A 12500-nucleotide genomic window follows, 5' to 3' on the forward strand; every position below is an offset into this window, starting at 1 on the left:
ATAAAAAGGGCCCGAGAAGGAAGGCAGTAATAGCAGTTTCACCAGCAAGAAAAAAAATAGAAAACCCTTTTTTTCTGTTTTTTTAGGAAATGCATTATATGTAATCAACGCCAAGGCCTGAGGGGGTCCGAGGTAGTCATAATTGCAACAGTGATTAAAATGAATCTTCAGACGACCTACCTCCGGAGGGCTTGCAGTACTGGTCGACAGTGACGTACTCCTGCTGCTGGACGGTTGTGGTCACGTACTGTGGCACTGTCTCCGTCACGTAGTGAGGCACTGCCTGGGTCTGCGTCACATAGCGGGCACGGCCTGGGTCTCTGTCACGTACTGGGTGGTGTACTGGACGGAGAGATGGGGCGCTAAATTAACTTCAAAGCCAACTAAGATATAACGTAAAAGAAAATGAGAGCAATTAAGATGAAGAGATCAATAAAAAAAATTGTCTATCTTTAATGATCTGCAAAAGTAACCAAAACTAGACATAAATAGTTTACAGGTACTTACCGCAGTGTGGTACTGTGTCTGGGTTTGGTATCGGGTCACAGTGACATACTGGGGCACCGACTGCGTCTTGGTCACGTATCTGACCTCAGGAGGGCACGGCTGGAAGGGAAAGCCAGACAATCTAGAAATTCCAAATAAATTTGACACCGACACTTGAAACCAACCAAGAAATACTCCGTAGTTTAGCCAGGTCTTTGACTGAACATTACAATTGGAAATGAAATGCTATTATGGATATTTTTCTAAAAAAAAATATCCAATTACTCATACCAACCTTTGCGTAGCCATACTGGGCCTCAACGACCGCCGCTGCCAGAAGGATGGTTGCGAAAACAACGCTGCCAAGAGAAAGAGGGAATCCCTTATTGTGTGTCTTCACGAGCCATTCCATCACACCTAAACTTGTATTCAGTACATATAATAAAAGTGTAAAGATAAAAATATCTACTTATACTTTTTTTTTTTTTTTTCATAGATATGGCAGTTTCAGGCGACTAACCGAATCATGTTGGAGATGTTTAAGTGACGCTGCTGCCAGAACGAACCACTGCTGAGTACTGCTGAGTCGGCTTGCTGTCGACGGCCTTTTATACTTGGATTTTCTCTCCCTCCAGACCTTCCCGCCCACTCTACAAGGTCGCCATTTCAGAAAATTTGAGGATTAAATTTATAGATTAAGCTTTCATCATAGATATCACACGTAAAAAGTAACAGCTGTTGAGAATGCACATCTGACTGGCAAACCATATGCATATAATGTTATGCATCCTGTAGTAAAATAAGAGATATATAAGGAGGGGTCCACAGTCGCGGGTCGGTGTGCATTCGACGAAGGTCATGGACAGAAGCGCAGGGGCTATATAAAGGCCACCAACACTCCACGCTTCACAGTTCCCTCATAACTCCCAAAGGAACACTACCTTAAGAGCACTTCAACATGCATTTGTGAGTTATCTCTTCACGATCCTTTACTACGGAAGGAAGAGGACACTTTTATCATGAAATTATAAGCTAAAAAATCCAAAGGGGTGTCATATTCAGCTTCAAACAATACAGTACACCACTCTGAAAATTTTCAAGTTCTTTCCTCCCCAGCTCCTTCTGACGGCGACCCTGATGGTGGCAGCGGTGCAGCGGCTCCTGAGGCCCAGTACGGCTATCAGGCCCTGTGAGTGACGCCTTTGAAAACGTTTGAATCTTTTAATCGACATTTCCGATACACTTTCTGAAGTCAGAAAAGAGCTAAATCTCCTGTGTTCTCGCCCGCAGAAGTGCCAGCCCGAATCCAGTACGTGACCGGAGGAGACCGTGCCCGAGTACGTACCACAACCCAGTACCAGACTCAGACGCAGTACCAGACTCAGGTAAGCTCTCACGCTACTTCATGTTGTCTTAAAAGGTCCAATGCTAGTGCCTTTAATTCCCTAACAAAAGCTCGTATCTAACCTTTAGGTATTGCAAATGTAACATCACCCATTCCCGTTACAGTACCAGCCGCGTTACGTCACCCAAACGCAGCAGGTGCCACAGTACGTCACTCAAACGCAGACGGTGCCCGAGTACATCACCCAGACGGTGCCTCAGTACGTCACCAGGACGCAGTACCAGAAGCAGTACGTCACCGTCACCAAGCCATGCCAGAGCTCGGGAGGCAAGTAATCCTTAACGATTGATATATTTTCAGCTTAGAGTTTTGTTAAAGAACCATATTGCTTTCTACATGCTTTTTGTATGGCATTCAATATTTTTCAACTTTCACAGGCTACGGTGGATATCACGGTTAAGGACTTGCGAGGAATCTTCGTGGTTTTTAAAAGCCTCACAATCGGCTTTTGTAATTTAATAAACAGTCTTTAAACACAATATATGTTTTTTATTCCTTGATATCATAGAATCTACCTAAGAGTTATAAAATGTTATGAATTGTACAAGTATACAAGTCTGTATATACATTCGTGCCCACACGCAATATGTGCATATATGCGTACACACACACACACAAACACAAACACAAACACACATACACATTATATGTGTGTGTGTGTCTTGAATCAGAGACAGCAAACTGAGTGATGATGGACATGCTGAGTTTGATTTTTTGCCTTTTCTTTCGAGTAATCAACATTAAGCTGCATTTCCCAGTAACACAGTTTATAAGTATTAGCCAGTCTGTACTAACATTCTTTACGAAATTAGTCACTCCTTGTTTCCTGTACAATATTTTTGACGATCAAAGTTAAAGTAGAAGTTGATTAAGATAAAGTTGAAAGCATAAAAGGTGATTGTTTGACCTCTACAATCCTAATTGCCGTTGTTAGATATGCCTTCCAATCCTCTGGTTACTGTCGTGTCACTGCGCTTAGATTTTACTCTTTGGTTATAGACCATATTTTAAAGACTTTTTTATAGTTCGATTAGTCATCCGTTTTCTTTCTTTCTTTCTTTCTTTCTTTTTTCTTTGGCATTTATTAGTGTCACATTAGAGAACACAGAACATAGTGGCTGCGTGTGTATCGTTGCTACAAAGGCCGATGGAATTGTTTTGTTATCGGTAGTAAGGCACATCTAATAATACATCTATGTAAATCATTTTTATATAGAGCGTATTTAGATAGATAAACAAATGATAGATATAGATCCGGTATAAATAGTAATTTGGCTTTGGTCTGAAAAGAGTCTTAAATTAAGGCGATCTATGAGTTCATGATATAAACAGAAAAGAAAGGGTTATTATCAGAATTGTGATTATTATCAACCTTATTATTGTTACACATTTCATCTTGATAAATCTCCTTGACATGTCTTTTCCAATTATATCCATCAATAACTTTATAATAATTAATAATATTGTATCGTATCACATGTCTTTCATATTTGTGTTTAATCATTATCAAAATTAATGTCATTTTCGTTGTCAATACTATAATACTTTTTTTTTTTTTTTTTTTAAAATATATATATATATATATATATATATTAGTTTATTTACACTGCATAATTTCGGGTTTAGTGTAGTCAGGATGGCCGAGCGGTCCAAGGCGCTGCGTTCAGGTCGCAGTCCGGTCTTCCGGGCGTGGGTTCGAATCCCACTCCTGACACAAGTTTTACAAGGACAGACACAGACAGACAGTTGCAAGCTATACACTTAAAGTCGCCTCAGAAGACTTGCTTCAGTTTCTGTTAAAACATATGGTCGTGAGATACTGAATACCATGCTATTTCATACCTTTGAATTATCAAGCGAAGTACAATTAACACTCAGCATGTGAGTATTTACGTGTAATCAAATTTTCCATGTATAAAAAGTCATTATAAAAAAGTAATAATAATCAATAATTTTATTAAGAATTATACAAGTTTTTTTCCATGATAGATAAGAATGTACGCCTGCATTTCAGCCGCTGTAGCCATAACCTGAAAAAAGGAAATCATCTATAAAAAGGGACCGAGAAGGAAGGTAGTAATAGCAGCTTCACCAGCAAGAAAAAAATAGATAACCGTCTTTCTGTTTTTCAGGAAATGCATCATATGTAATCAACGCCAAGGACTGAGGGGGTCCGAGGCACTTATAATTGCAACAGTGATAAAAATGAATCTTCAGACGACCTACCTCCGGAGGGCTTGCAGTACTGGTCGACAGTGACGTACTCCTGCTGCTGGACGGTTGTGGTCACGTACTGTGGCACTGTTTCCGTCACGTAATGGGGCACTGCCTGGGTCTGCGTCACATAGCGGGGCACGGCCTGGGTCTCTGTCACGTACTGGGTGTGTTACTGGACGGAGAGATGGGCGTAAATAATTTCAAAGCCAACTAAGATATAAACGTAAAGAAAATGAGAGTAATTAAGATGAAGAGATAAAAATACGTCTATCCTTAATTAACTATCTGCAAGTGTAACCAAAACTAGACATGACAAATAACTGACAGGTACTTACCGCAGTGTGGTACTGTGTCTGGGTTTGGTATCGGGTCACAGTGACATACTGGGGCACCGACTGCGTCTTGGTCACGTATCTGACCTCAGGAGGGCACGGCTGGAAGGGAAAGACAGTCTAGAAATTCCAGGTGAATTTGATACTGACATCTATGAAGCAAACCAAGAAATACTCCGCAGTTTAACCAGGTCTTTGACTGAACATTCAAATGGAAATGCTGTTATGAATATTTTTCTAAAGAAAATATCCAGTTACTCATACCAACCTTTGCGTAGCCATACTGGGCCTCAACGACCGCCGCTGCCAGAAGGATGGTTGCGAAAACAACGCTGCCAAAAGAAAGAGGGAATCCCTTATTGTGTGTCTTCACGAGCCATTCCATCACACCTAAACTTGTATTCAGTACATATAATAAAAAGTGTAAAGATGAAAATATCCACTTATACTATATATTCTTTTTTTATATAGATATAGCAGCTTCAGGCTACTAACCGAATCATGTTGGAGATGTTTAAGTGACGCTGCTGCCAGAACGAACCACTGCTGAGTACTGCTGAGTCGGCTTGCTGTCGACGGCCTTTTATACTTGGATTTTCTCTCCCTCCAGACCTTCCCGCCCACTCTACAAGGTCGACATTTTAGAAATTTTGAGGATTAAATTTATAAGTTCAGCTTTTATCATAGATATCACACGTAAAAAGTAACAGCTGTTGAGAATGCACGTCTGACTGGCAAACCATATGCATATAATGTTATGCATCCTGTAGTAAAATAAGAGAAATATAAGGAGGGGTCCACAGTCGCGGGTCGGTGTGCATTCGACGAAGGTCATGGACAGAAGCGCAGGGGCTATATAAAGGCCACCAACACTCCACGCACTCACAGTTCCCTCATAACTCCCAAAGGAACACTGCCTTAAGAGCACTTCAACATGCATTTGTGAGTTTTCTCTTCACGATCCTTTACTACGGAAGGAAGAGGACACTTTTATCATGAAATTATAAGCTAAAAAATCCAAGGGTGTTTCATATTCAGCTTCAAACAATACAGTACACCACTCTGAAAATTTTTCAAGTTCTTTCTCTCCCCAGCTCCTTCCTGACGGCGACCCTGATGGTGGCAGCGGTGGCAGCGGCTCCTGAGGCCCAGTACGGCTATCAGGCCCCTGTGAGTGACGCCTTTGTAAACGTTTGAATCTTTTTAATCGACATTTCCCGAATACACTTTCTGAAGTCAGAAAAGGAGCTAAATCTCCTGTGTTCTCGCCCCCAGAAGTGCCAGCCCGAAATCCAGTACGTGACCCGGACGGAGACCGTGCCCGAGTACGTAACCACAACCCAGTACCAGACTCAGACGCAGTACCAGACTCAGGTAAGCTCTCACGCTACTTCATGTTGTCTTAAAAGGTCCAATGTTAGTGCCTTTAATCTCCTAATAAATGCTCGTGTCTAACCTTTATCTATTGCAAATGTAATATCACCCATTCCCGTTGCAGTACCAGCCGCGCTACGTCACCCAAACGCAACAGGTGCCACAGTACGTCACCAGGACGCAGACGGTGCCCGAGTACATCACCCAGACGGTGCCTCAGTACGTCACCAGGACGCAGTACCAGAAGCAGTACGTCACCGTCACCAAGCCATGCCAGAGCTCGGGAGGCAAGTCATCCTTAACGATTGATATATTTTCAGCTTAGAACTTTGTTAAAGAACCAAATTGCTTTGTACATGCTTTTTATATGGCATTCAATATTCTTCAACTTTCACAGGCTACGGTGGATATCACGGTTAAGGACTTACGAGGAATCTTCGTGGATTTTAAAAGTCTCACAATCGGCTTTTGTAATTTAATAAAAAGTCTTTAAACACACTATATGTTTTTTATTCCTTGATATCATAGAATCTACCTAAGAGTTATAAAATGTTATGAATTGTACAAGTATACAAGTCTGTATATACATTCGTGCACACACGCAATATGTGCATATATGCGTACACACACACACAAACACAAACACACACACACATACACATTATATGTGTTTGTGTGTCTTGAATCAGAGACAGCAAACTGAGTGGTGATGGACATGTTGAAGAATGATTTTTTTGGCCTTATCTTTTCGAGTAATCAAGCACATTAAGCTGCATTTCCCAGTAACATAGTTTATAAGTATTAGCCAGTCTGTACTAACATTCTTTACGAAATTGGGTCACTCCTTTTTTCCTGTACAATATTTTTGACGATCAAAGTTAAAGTAGAAGTTGATTAAGATAAAGTTGAAAGCATAAAAGGTGATTGTTTGACCTCTACAATCCTAATTGCCGTTGTTAGATATGCCTTCCAATCCTCTGGTTACTGTCGTGTCACTGCGCTTAGATTTTACTCTTTGGTTATAGACCATATTTTAAAGACTTTTTTATAGTTCGATTGGTCATCGTTTTTTTCTTTCTTTCTTTCTTTCTTTTTTCTTTGGCATTTATTAGTGTCACATTAGAGAGCACAGAACATAGTGGCTGCGTGTGTATCGTTGCTACAAAGGCCGATGGAATTGTTTTGTTATCGGTAGTAAGGCACATCTAATAATACATCTATGTAAATCATTTTTATATAGAGCGTATTTAGATAGATAAACAAATTATAGATATATATCCGGTATAAACAGTAATTTGGCTTTGGTCTGAAAAGAGTCTTAAATTAAGGCGATCTATGAGTTCATGATATAAACAGAAAAGAAAGGGTTATTATAAGAATTGTGATTATTATCAACGTTATCATTGTTACACATTTCATCTTTCCAATTATATCCATCAATAACTTTGTAATCATTAATAATATTGTTTCGTATCACATGTCTTTCATATTTGTGTTTAATCATTATCAAAATTAACGTCATTTTCGTTGTCAATACTATAATACTTTTTTTCGCTTTTCCTACGTGAATATATATATATATATATATATATATATATATATATATATATATATATATTATATATATATAGTTTATTGACACCGCATAATTTCGGGTTTAGCGTAGTCAGGATGGCCGAGCGGTCCAAGGCGCTGCGTTCAGGTCGCAGTCCGGTCTTCCGGGCGTGGGTTCGAATCCCACTCCTGACACAAGTTTTACAAGGACAGACACAGACAGACAGTTGCAAGCTATACACTTAAAGTCGCCTCAGAAGACTTGCTTCAGTTTCTGTTAAAACATATGGTCGTGAGATACTGAATATCATGCTATTTCATATTCTTTGGATTATCAAGCGAAGTACACTTAATACTCAGCATGTGAGTATTTACGTGTAATCAAATTTTCCATGTATTAAAAGTCATTATAAAAAAGTAATAATAATCAATAATTTTATTAAGAATTATACAAGTTTTTCCATGATAGATAAGAATGTACGCCTGCATTTCAGCCGCTGTAGCCATAACCTGCAAAAAAGGAAATCTTTTATAAAAAGGGACCGAGAAGGAAGGCAGTAATAGCAACTTCACCAGCAATAAAAAAAATAGATAACCGTCTTTCTGTTTTTCAGGAAATGCATCATATGTAATCAACGCCAAGGCCTGAGGGGGTCCGAGGCACTTATAATTGCAACAGTGATAAAAATGAATCTTCAGACGACCTACCTCCGGAGGGCTTGCAGTACTGGTCGACAGTGACGTACTCCTGCTGCTGGACAGTTGTGGTCACGTACTGTGGCACTGTCTCCGTCACGTAATGGGGCACTGCCTGGGTCTGCGTCACATAGCGGGGCACGGCCTGGGTCTCTGTCACGTACTGGGTGGTGTACTGGACGGAGAGATGGGGCGCTAAATTAACTTCAAAGCCAACTAAGATATAACGTAAAAGAAAATGAGAGTAATTAAGATGAAGAGATAAAAATACGTCTATCTTTAATGAACTATCTGCAAGTGTAACCAAAACTAGACATGACAAATAACTGACAGGTACTTACCGCAGTGTGGTACTGTGTCTGGGTTTGGTATCGGGTCACAGTGACATACTGGGGCACCGACTGCGTCTTGGTCACGTATCTGACCTCAGGAGGGCACGGCTGGAAGGGAAAGACAGTCTAGAAATTCCAAGTGAATTTGATACTGACATCTATGAAGCAAACCAAGAAATACTCCGCAGTTTAACCAGGTCTTTGACTGAACATTCAAATGGAAATGCTGTTATGAATATTTTTCTAAAACAAATATCCAGTTACTCATACCAACCTTTGCGTAGCCATACTGGGCCTCAACGACCGCCGCTGCCAGAAGGATGGTTGCGAAAACAACGCTGCCAAAGAAAGAGGGAATCCGTTATTGTGTGTCTTCACGAGCCATTCCATCACACCTAAACTTATATTCAGTACATATAATAAAAAGTGTAAAGATAAAAATATCCACTTATACTATATATTCTTTTTTTATATAGATATAGCAGCTTCAGGCTACTAACCGAATCATGTTGGAGATGTTTATGTGACGCTGCTGCCAGAACGAACCACTGCTGAGTACTGCTGAGTCGGCTTGCTGTCGACGGCCTTTTATACTTGGATTTTCTCTCCCTCCAGACCTTCCCGCCCACTCTACAAGGTCGCCATTTTAGAAAATTTGAGGATTAAATTTAAAAGTTCAGCTTTTATCATAGATATCACACGTAAAAAGTAACAGCTGTTGAGAATGCACATCTGACTGGCAAGCCATATGTAAATAATGTTGTGCACCCTGTAGTAAAATAAGAGAAATATAAGGAGGGGCCCACAGTCGCGGGTCGGTGTGCATTCGACGAAGGTCATGGACAGAAGCGCAGGGGCTATATAAAAGCCACCAACACTCCACGCACTCACAGTTCCCTCATAACTCCCAAAGGAACACTGCCTTAAGAGCACTTCAACATGCATTTGTGAGTTATCTCTTCACGATCCTTTACTACGGAAGGAAGAGGACACTTTTATCATGAAATTATAAGCTAAAAAATCCAAGGGTGTTTCATATTCAGCTTCAAACAATACAGTACACCACTCTGAAAATTCTCTCCCCAGCTCCTTCCTGACGGCGACCCTGATGGTGGCAGCGGTGGCAGCGGCTCCTGAGGCCCAGTACGGCTATCAGGCCCCTGTGAGTGACGCCTTTGTAAATATTTGAATCTTTTTAATCGACATTTCCCGAATACACTTTCTGAAGTCAGAAAAGGAGCTAAATCTCCTGTGTTCTCGCCCCCAGAAGTGTCAGCCCGAAATCCAGTACGTGACCCGGACGGAGACCGTGCCCGAGTACGTAACCACAACCCAGTACCAGACTCAGACGCAGTACCAGACTCAGGTAAGCTCTCACGCTACTTCATGTTGTCTTAAAAGGTCCAATGTTAGTGCCTTTAATCTCCTAATAAAAGCTCGTGTCTAACCTTTATCTATTGCAAATGTAATATCACCCATTCCCGTTGCAGTACCAGCCGCGCTACGTCACCCAAACGCAACAGGTGCCACAGTACGTCACCAGGACGCAGACGGTGCCCGAGTACATCACCCAGACGGTACCTCAGTACGTCACCAGGACGCAATACCAGAAGCAGTACGTCACCGTCACCAAGCCATGCCAGAGCTCGCGAGGCAAGTCATCCTTAACGATTGATATATTTTCAGCTTAGAACTTTGTTAAAGAACCAAATTGCTTTGTACATGCTTTTTATATGGCATTCAATATTCTTCAACTTTCACAGGCTACGGTGGATATCACGGTTAAGGACTTACGAGGAATCTTCGTGGATTTTAAAAGTCTCACAATCGGGTTTGTAATTTAATAAAAAGTCTTTAAACACACTATATGTTTTTTATTCCTTGATATCATAGAATCTACCTAAGAGTTATAAAATGTTATGAATTGTACAAGTATACAAGTCTGTATATACATTCGTGCACACACGCAATATGTGCATATATGCGTACACACACACACAAACACAAACACACACACACATACACATTATATGTGTTTGTGTGTCTTGAATCAGAGACAGCAAACTGAGTGATGATGGACATGTTGAAGAATGATTTTTTTGGCCTTATCTTTTCGAGTAATCAAGCACATTAAGCTGCATTTCCCAGTAACATAGTTTATAAGTATTAGCCAGTCTGTACTAACATTCTTTACGAAATTAGTCACTCCTTGTTTCCTGTACAATATTTTTGACGATCAAAGTTAAAGTAGAAGTTGATTAAGATAAAGTTGAAAGCATAAAAGGTGATTGTTTGACCTCTACAATCCTAATTGCCGTTGTTAGATATGCCTTCCAATCCTCTGGTTACTGTCGTGTCACTGCGCTTAGATTTTACTCTTTGGTTATAGACCATATTTTAAAGACTTCTTTATAGTTCGATTAGTCATCCGTTTTCTTTCTTTCTTTCTTTCTTTCTTTTTTCTTTGGCATTTATTAGTGTCACATTAGAGAGCACAGAACATAGTGGCTGCGTGTGTATCGTTGCTACAAAGGCCGATGGAATTGTTTTGTTATCGGTAGTAAGGCACATCTAATAATACATCTATGTAAATCATTTTTATATAGAGCGTATTTAGATAGATAAACAAATTATAGATATATATCCGGTATAAACAGTAATTTGGCTTTGGTCTGAAAAGAGTCTTAAATTAAGGCGATCTATGAGTTCATGATATAAACAGAAAAGAAAGGGTTATTATAAGAATTGTGATTATTATCAACGTTATCATTGTTACACATTTCATCTTTCCAATTATATCCATCAATAACTTTGTAATCATTAATGATATTGTTTCGTATCACATGTCTTTCATATTTGTGTTTAATCATTATCAAAATTAACGTCATTTTCGTTGTCAATACTATAATACTTTTTTTCGCTTTTCCTACGTGAATATATATATATATATATATATATATATATATATAATATATATATATATATATATATATATATATATATATATATATATATAGTTTATTGACACCGCATAATTTCGGGTTTAGCGTAGTCAGGATGGCCGAGCGGTCCAAGGCGCTGCGTTCAGGTCGCAGTCCGGTCTTCCGGGCGTGGGTTCGAATCCCACTCCTGACACAAGTTTACAAGGACAGACACAGACAGACAGTTGCAAGCTATACACTTAAAGTCGCCTCAGAAGACTTGCTTCAGTTTCTGTTAAAACATATGGTCGTGAGATACTGAATATCATGCTATTTCATATTCTTTGGATTATCAAGCGAAGTACACTTAATACTCAGCATGTGAGTATTTACGTGTAATCAAATTTTTCCATGTATAAAAGTCATTATAAAAAAGTAATAATAATCAATAATTTTATTAAGAATTATACAAGTTTTTTCCCATGATAGATAAGAATGTACGCCTGCATTTCAGCCGCTGTAGCCATAACCTGCAAAAAAGGAAATCTTTTATAAAAAGGGACCGAGAAGGAAGGCAGTAATAGCAACTTCACCAGCAAGAAAAAAAATAGATAACCGTCTTTCTGTTTTTCAGGAAATGCTTCATATGTAATCAACGCCAAGGACTGAGGGGGTCCGAGATACATAATTGCAACAGTGATAAAAATGAATCTTCAGACGACCTACCTCCGGAGGGCTTGCAGTACTGGTCGACAGTGACGTACTCCTGCTGCTGGGCAGTTGTGGTCACGTACTGTGGCACTGTCTCCGTCACGTAGTGGGGCACTGCCTGGGTCTGCGTCACATAGCGGGGCACGGCCTGGGTCTCTGTCACGTACTGGGTGGTGTACTGGACGGAGAGATTGGGCGCTAAATTAACTTCAAAGCCAACTAAGATATAACGTAAAAGAAATTGAGAGTAATTAAGATGAAGAGATAAAAATACGTCTATCTTTAATGAACTATCTGCAAGTGTAACCAAAACTAGACATAAATAGTTTACAGGTACTTACCGCAGTGTGGTACTGCGTCTGGGTTTGGTATCGGGTCACAGTGACATACTGGGGCACCGACTGCGTCTTGGTCACGTATCTGACTTCAGGAGGGCACGGCTGGAAGGGAAAGACAGTCTAGAAATTCCAAA

The 12500-nt window shown here is 40.0% G+C and overlaps 4 protein-coding genes, 2 long non-coding RNA genes, 3 other non-coding genes and 1 pseudogene across 10 annotated transcripts in view; 5 read left to right on the forward strand and 5 right to left on the reverse strand.

Annotated features, from left to right (window-relative positions):
- Positions 1-1101, reverse strand: part of LOC119598325 — a 1207-nt pseudogene extending 106 nt beyond the window's left edge.
- LOC119598374 overlaps positions 1-6313 on the forward strand; it is a 9005-nt gene extending 2692 nt beyond the window's left edge. The window contains exons 4-11 of the mRNA XM_037948021.1: positions 1996-2158; positions 2269-2286; positions 4436-4573; positions 5364-5382; positions 5535-5610; positions 5716-5814; positions 5939-6101; positions 6212-6313. Of these exons, the coding sequence (XP_037803949.1) occupies positions 1996-2158; positions 2269-2286; positions 4436-4573; positions 5364-5382; positions 5535-5610; positions 5716-5814; positions 5939-6101; positions 6212-6234 (699 nt within the window). The 3' untranslated portion in view covers positions 6235-6313. The remainder of the gene's footprint in view (positions 1-1995; positions 2159-2268; positions 2287-4435; positions 4574-5363; positions 5383-5534; positions 5611-5715; positions 5815-5938; positions 6102-6211) is intronic.
- Positions 3522-3605, forward strand: Trnal-cag. Its single transcript has one exon. It is a non-coding gene; the product is annotated as a tRNA-Leu (tRNA).
- LOC119598329 lies at positions 3831-4269 on the reverse strand. The gene is made up of 2 exons (XR_005230964.1): positions 4118-4269; positions 3831-3921 (listed from the first exon to the last, which is right to left on the reverse strand). It is a non-coding gene; the product is annotated as an uncharacterized LOC119598329 (long non-coding RNA).
- On the reverse strand, positions 4444-5011 carry LOC119598328. The gene is made up of 3 exons (XR_005230963.1): positions 4936-5011; positions 4709-4772; positions 4444-4542 (listed from the first exon to the last, which is right to left on the reverse strand). It is a non-coding gene; the product is annotated as an uncharacterized LOC119598328 (long non-coding RNA).
- Positions 6314-7479: 1166 nt separating the features above from the next.
- Positions 7480-7563, forward strand: Trnal-cag. The gene has a single exon. It is a non-coding gene; the product is annotated as a tRNA-Leu (tRNA).
- Positions 7564-7829: 266 nt separating this feature from the next.
- On the reverse strand, positions 7830-8944 carry LOC119598326. Its single transcript, XM_037947984.1, has 5 exons — positions 8897-8944; positions 8671-8734; positions 8406-8504; positions 8077-8239; positions 7830-7878 (listed from the first exon to the last, which is right to left on the reverse strand). Exons 1-5 carry the CDS (start codon positions 8902-8904, stop codon positions 7859-7861), a joined length of 354 nt encoding a protein of 117 aa, XP_037803912.1. The 5' UTR covers positions 8905-8944; the 3' UTR covers positions 7830-7858.
- A 345-nt stretch (positions 8945-9289) lies between these two features.
- Positions 9290-12500, forward strand: part of LOC119598324 — a 4943-nt gene continuing 1732 nt past the window's right edge. Inside the window, exons 1-3 of one of the 2 annotated variants that reach the window (XM_037947982.1) lie at positions 9290-9343; positions 9483-9558; positions 9664-9762. In XM_037947982.1, coding sequence (XP_037803910.1) covers positions 9336-9343; positions 9483-9558; positions 9664-9762 — 183 coding nt within the window. In that variant the 5' untranslated portion in view covers positions 9290-9335. The remainder of the gene's footprint in view (positions 9344-9482; positions 9559-9663; positions 9763-12500) is intronic. The other variant, XM_037947983.1, reaches the window with a different exon arrangement.
- On the forward strand, positions 11448-11531 carry Trnal-cag. The gene has a single exon. It is a non-coding gene; the product is annotated as a tRNA-Leu (tRNA).
- Positions 11757-12500, reverse strand: part of LOC119598327 — a 1173-nt gene continuing 429 nt past the window's right edge. The window contains exons 3-5 of the mRNA XM_037947985.1: positions 12370-12468; positions 12044-12206; positions 11757-11847 (exon numbers count right to left, since the gene is read on the reverse strand). Coding sequence (XP_037803913.1) covers positions 11828-11847; positions 12044-12206; positions 12370-12468 — 282 coding nt within the window. The 3' untranslated portion in view covers positions 11757-11827. The remainder of the gene's footprint in view (positions 11848-12043; positions 12207-12369; positions 12469-12500) is intronic.

The sequence above is a fragment of the Penaeus monodon genome, chromosome 41, assembly GCF_015228065.2.
Source record: "Penaeus monodon isolate SGIC_2016 chromosome 41, NSTDA_Pmon_1, whole genome shotgun sequence".
NCBI lineage: Eukaryota > Metazoa > Arthropoda > Malacostraca > Decapoda > Penaeidae > Penaeus > Penaeus monodon.

Coding starts and splice junctions, on each gene's coding strand:
- LOC119598326 (XM_037947984.1), bottom strand. Junction 8,505..8,670: donor CCCAGTATGGCTACGCAAAG/GTTGGTATGAGT, acceptor TTTCCCTTCCAG/CCGTGCCCTCCTGAGGTCAG. Junction 8,240..8,405: donor AGACACAGTACCACACTGCG/GTAAGTACCTGT, acceptor CTCTCCGTCCAG/TACACCACCCAGTACGTGAC.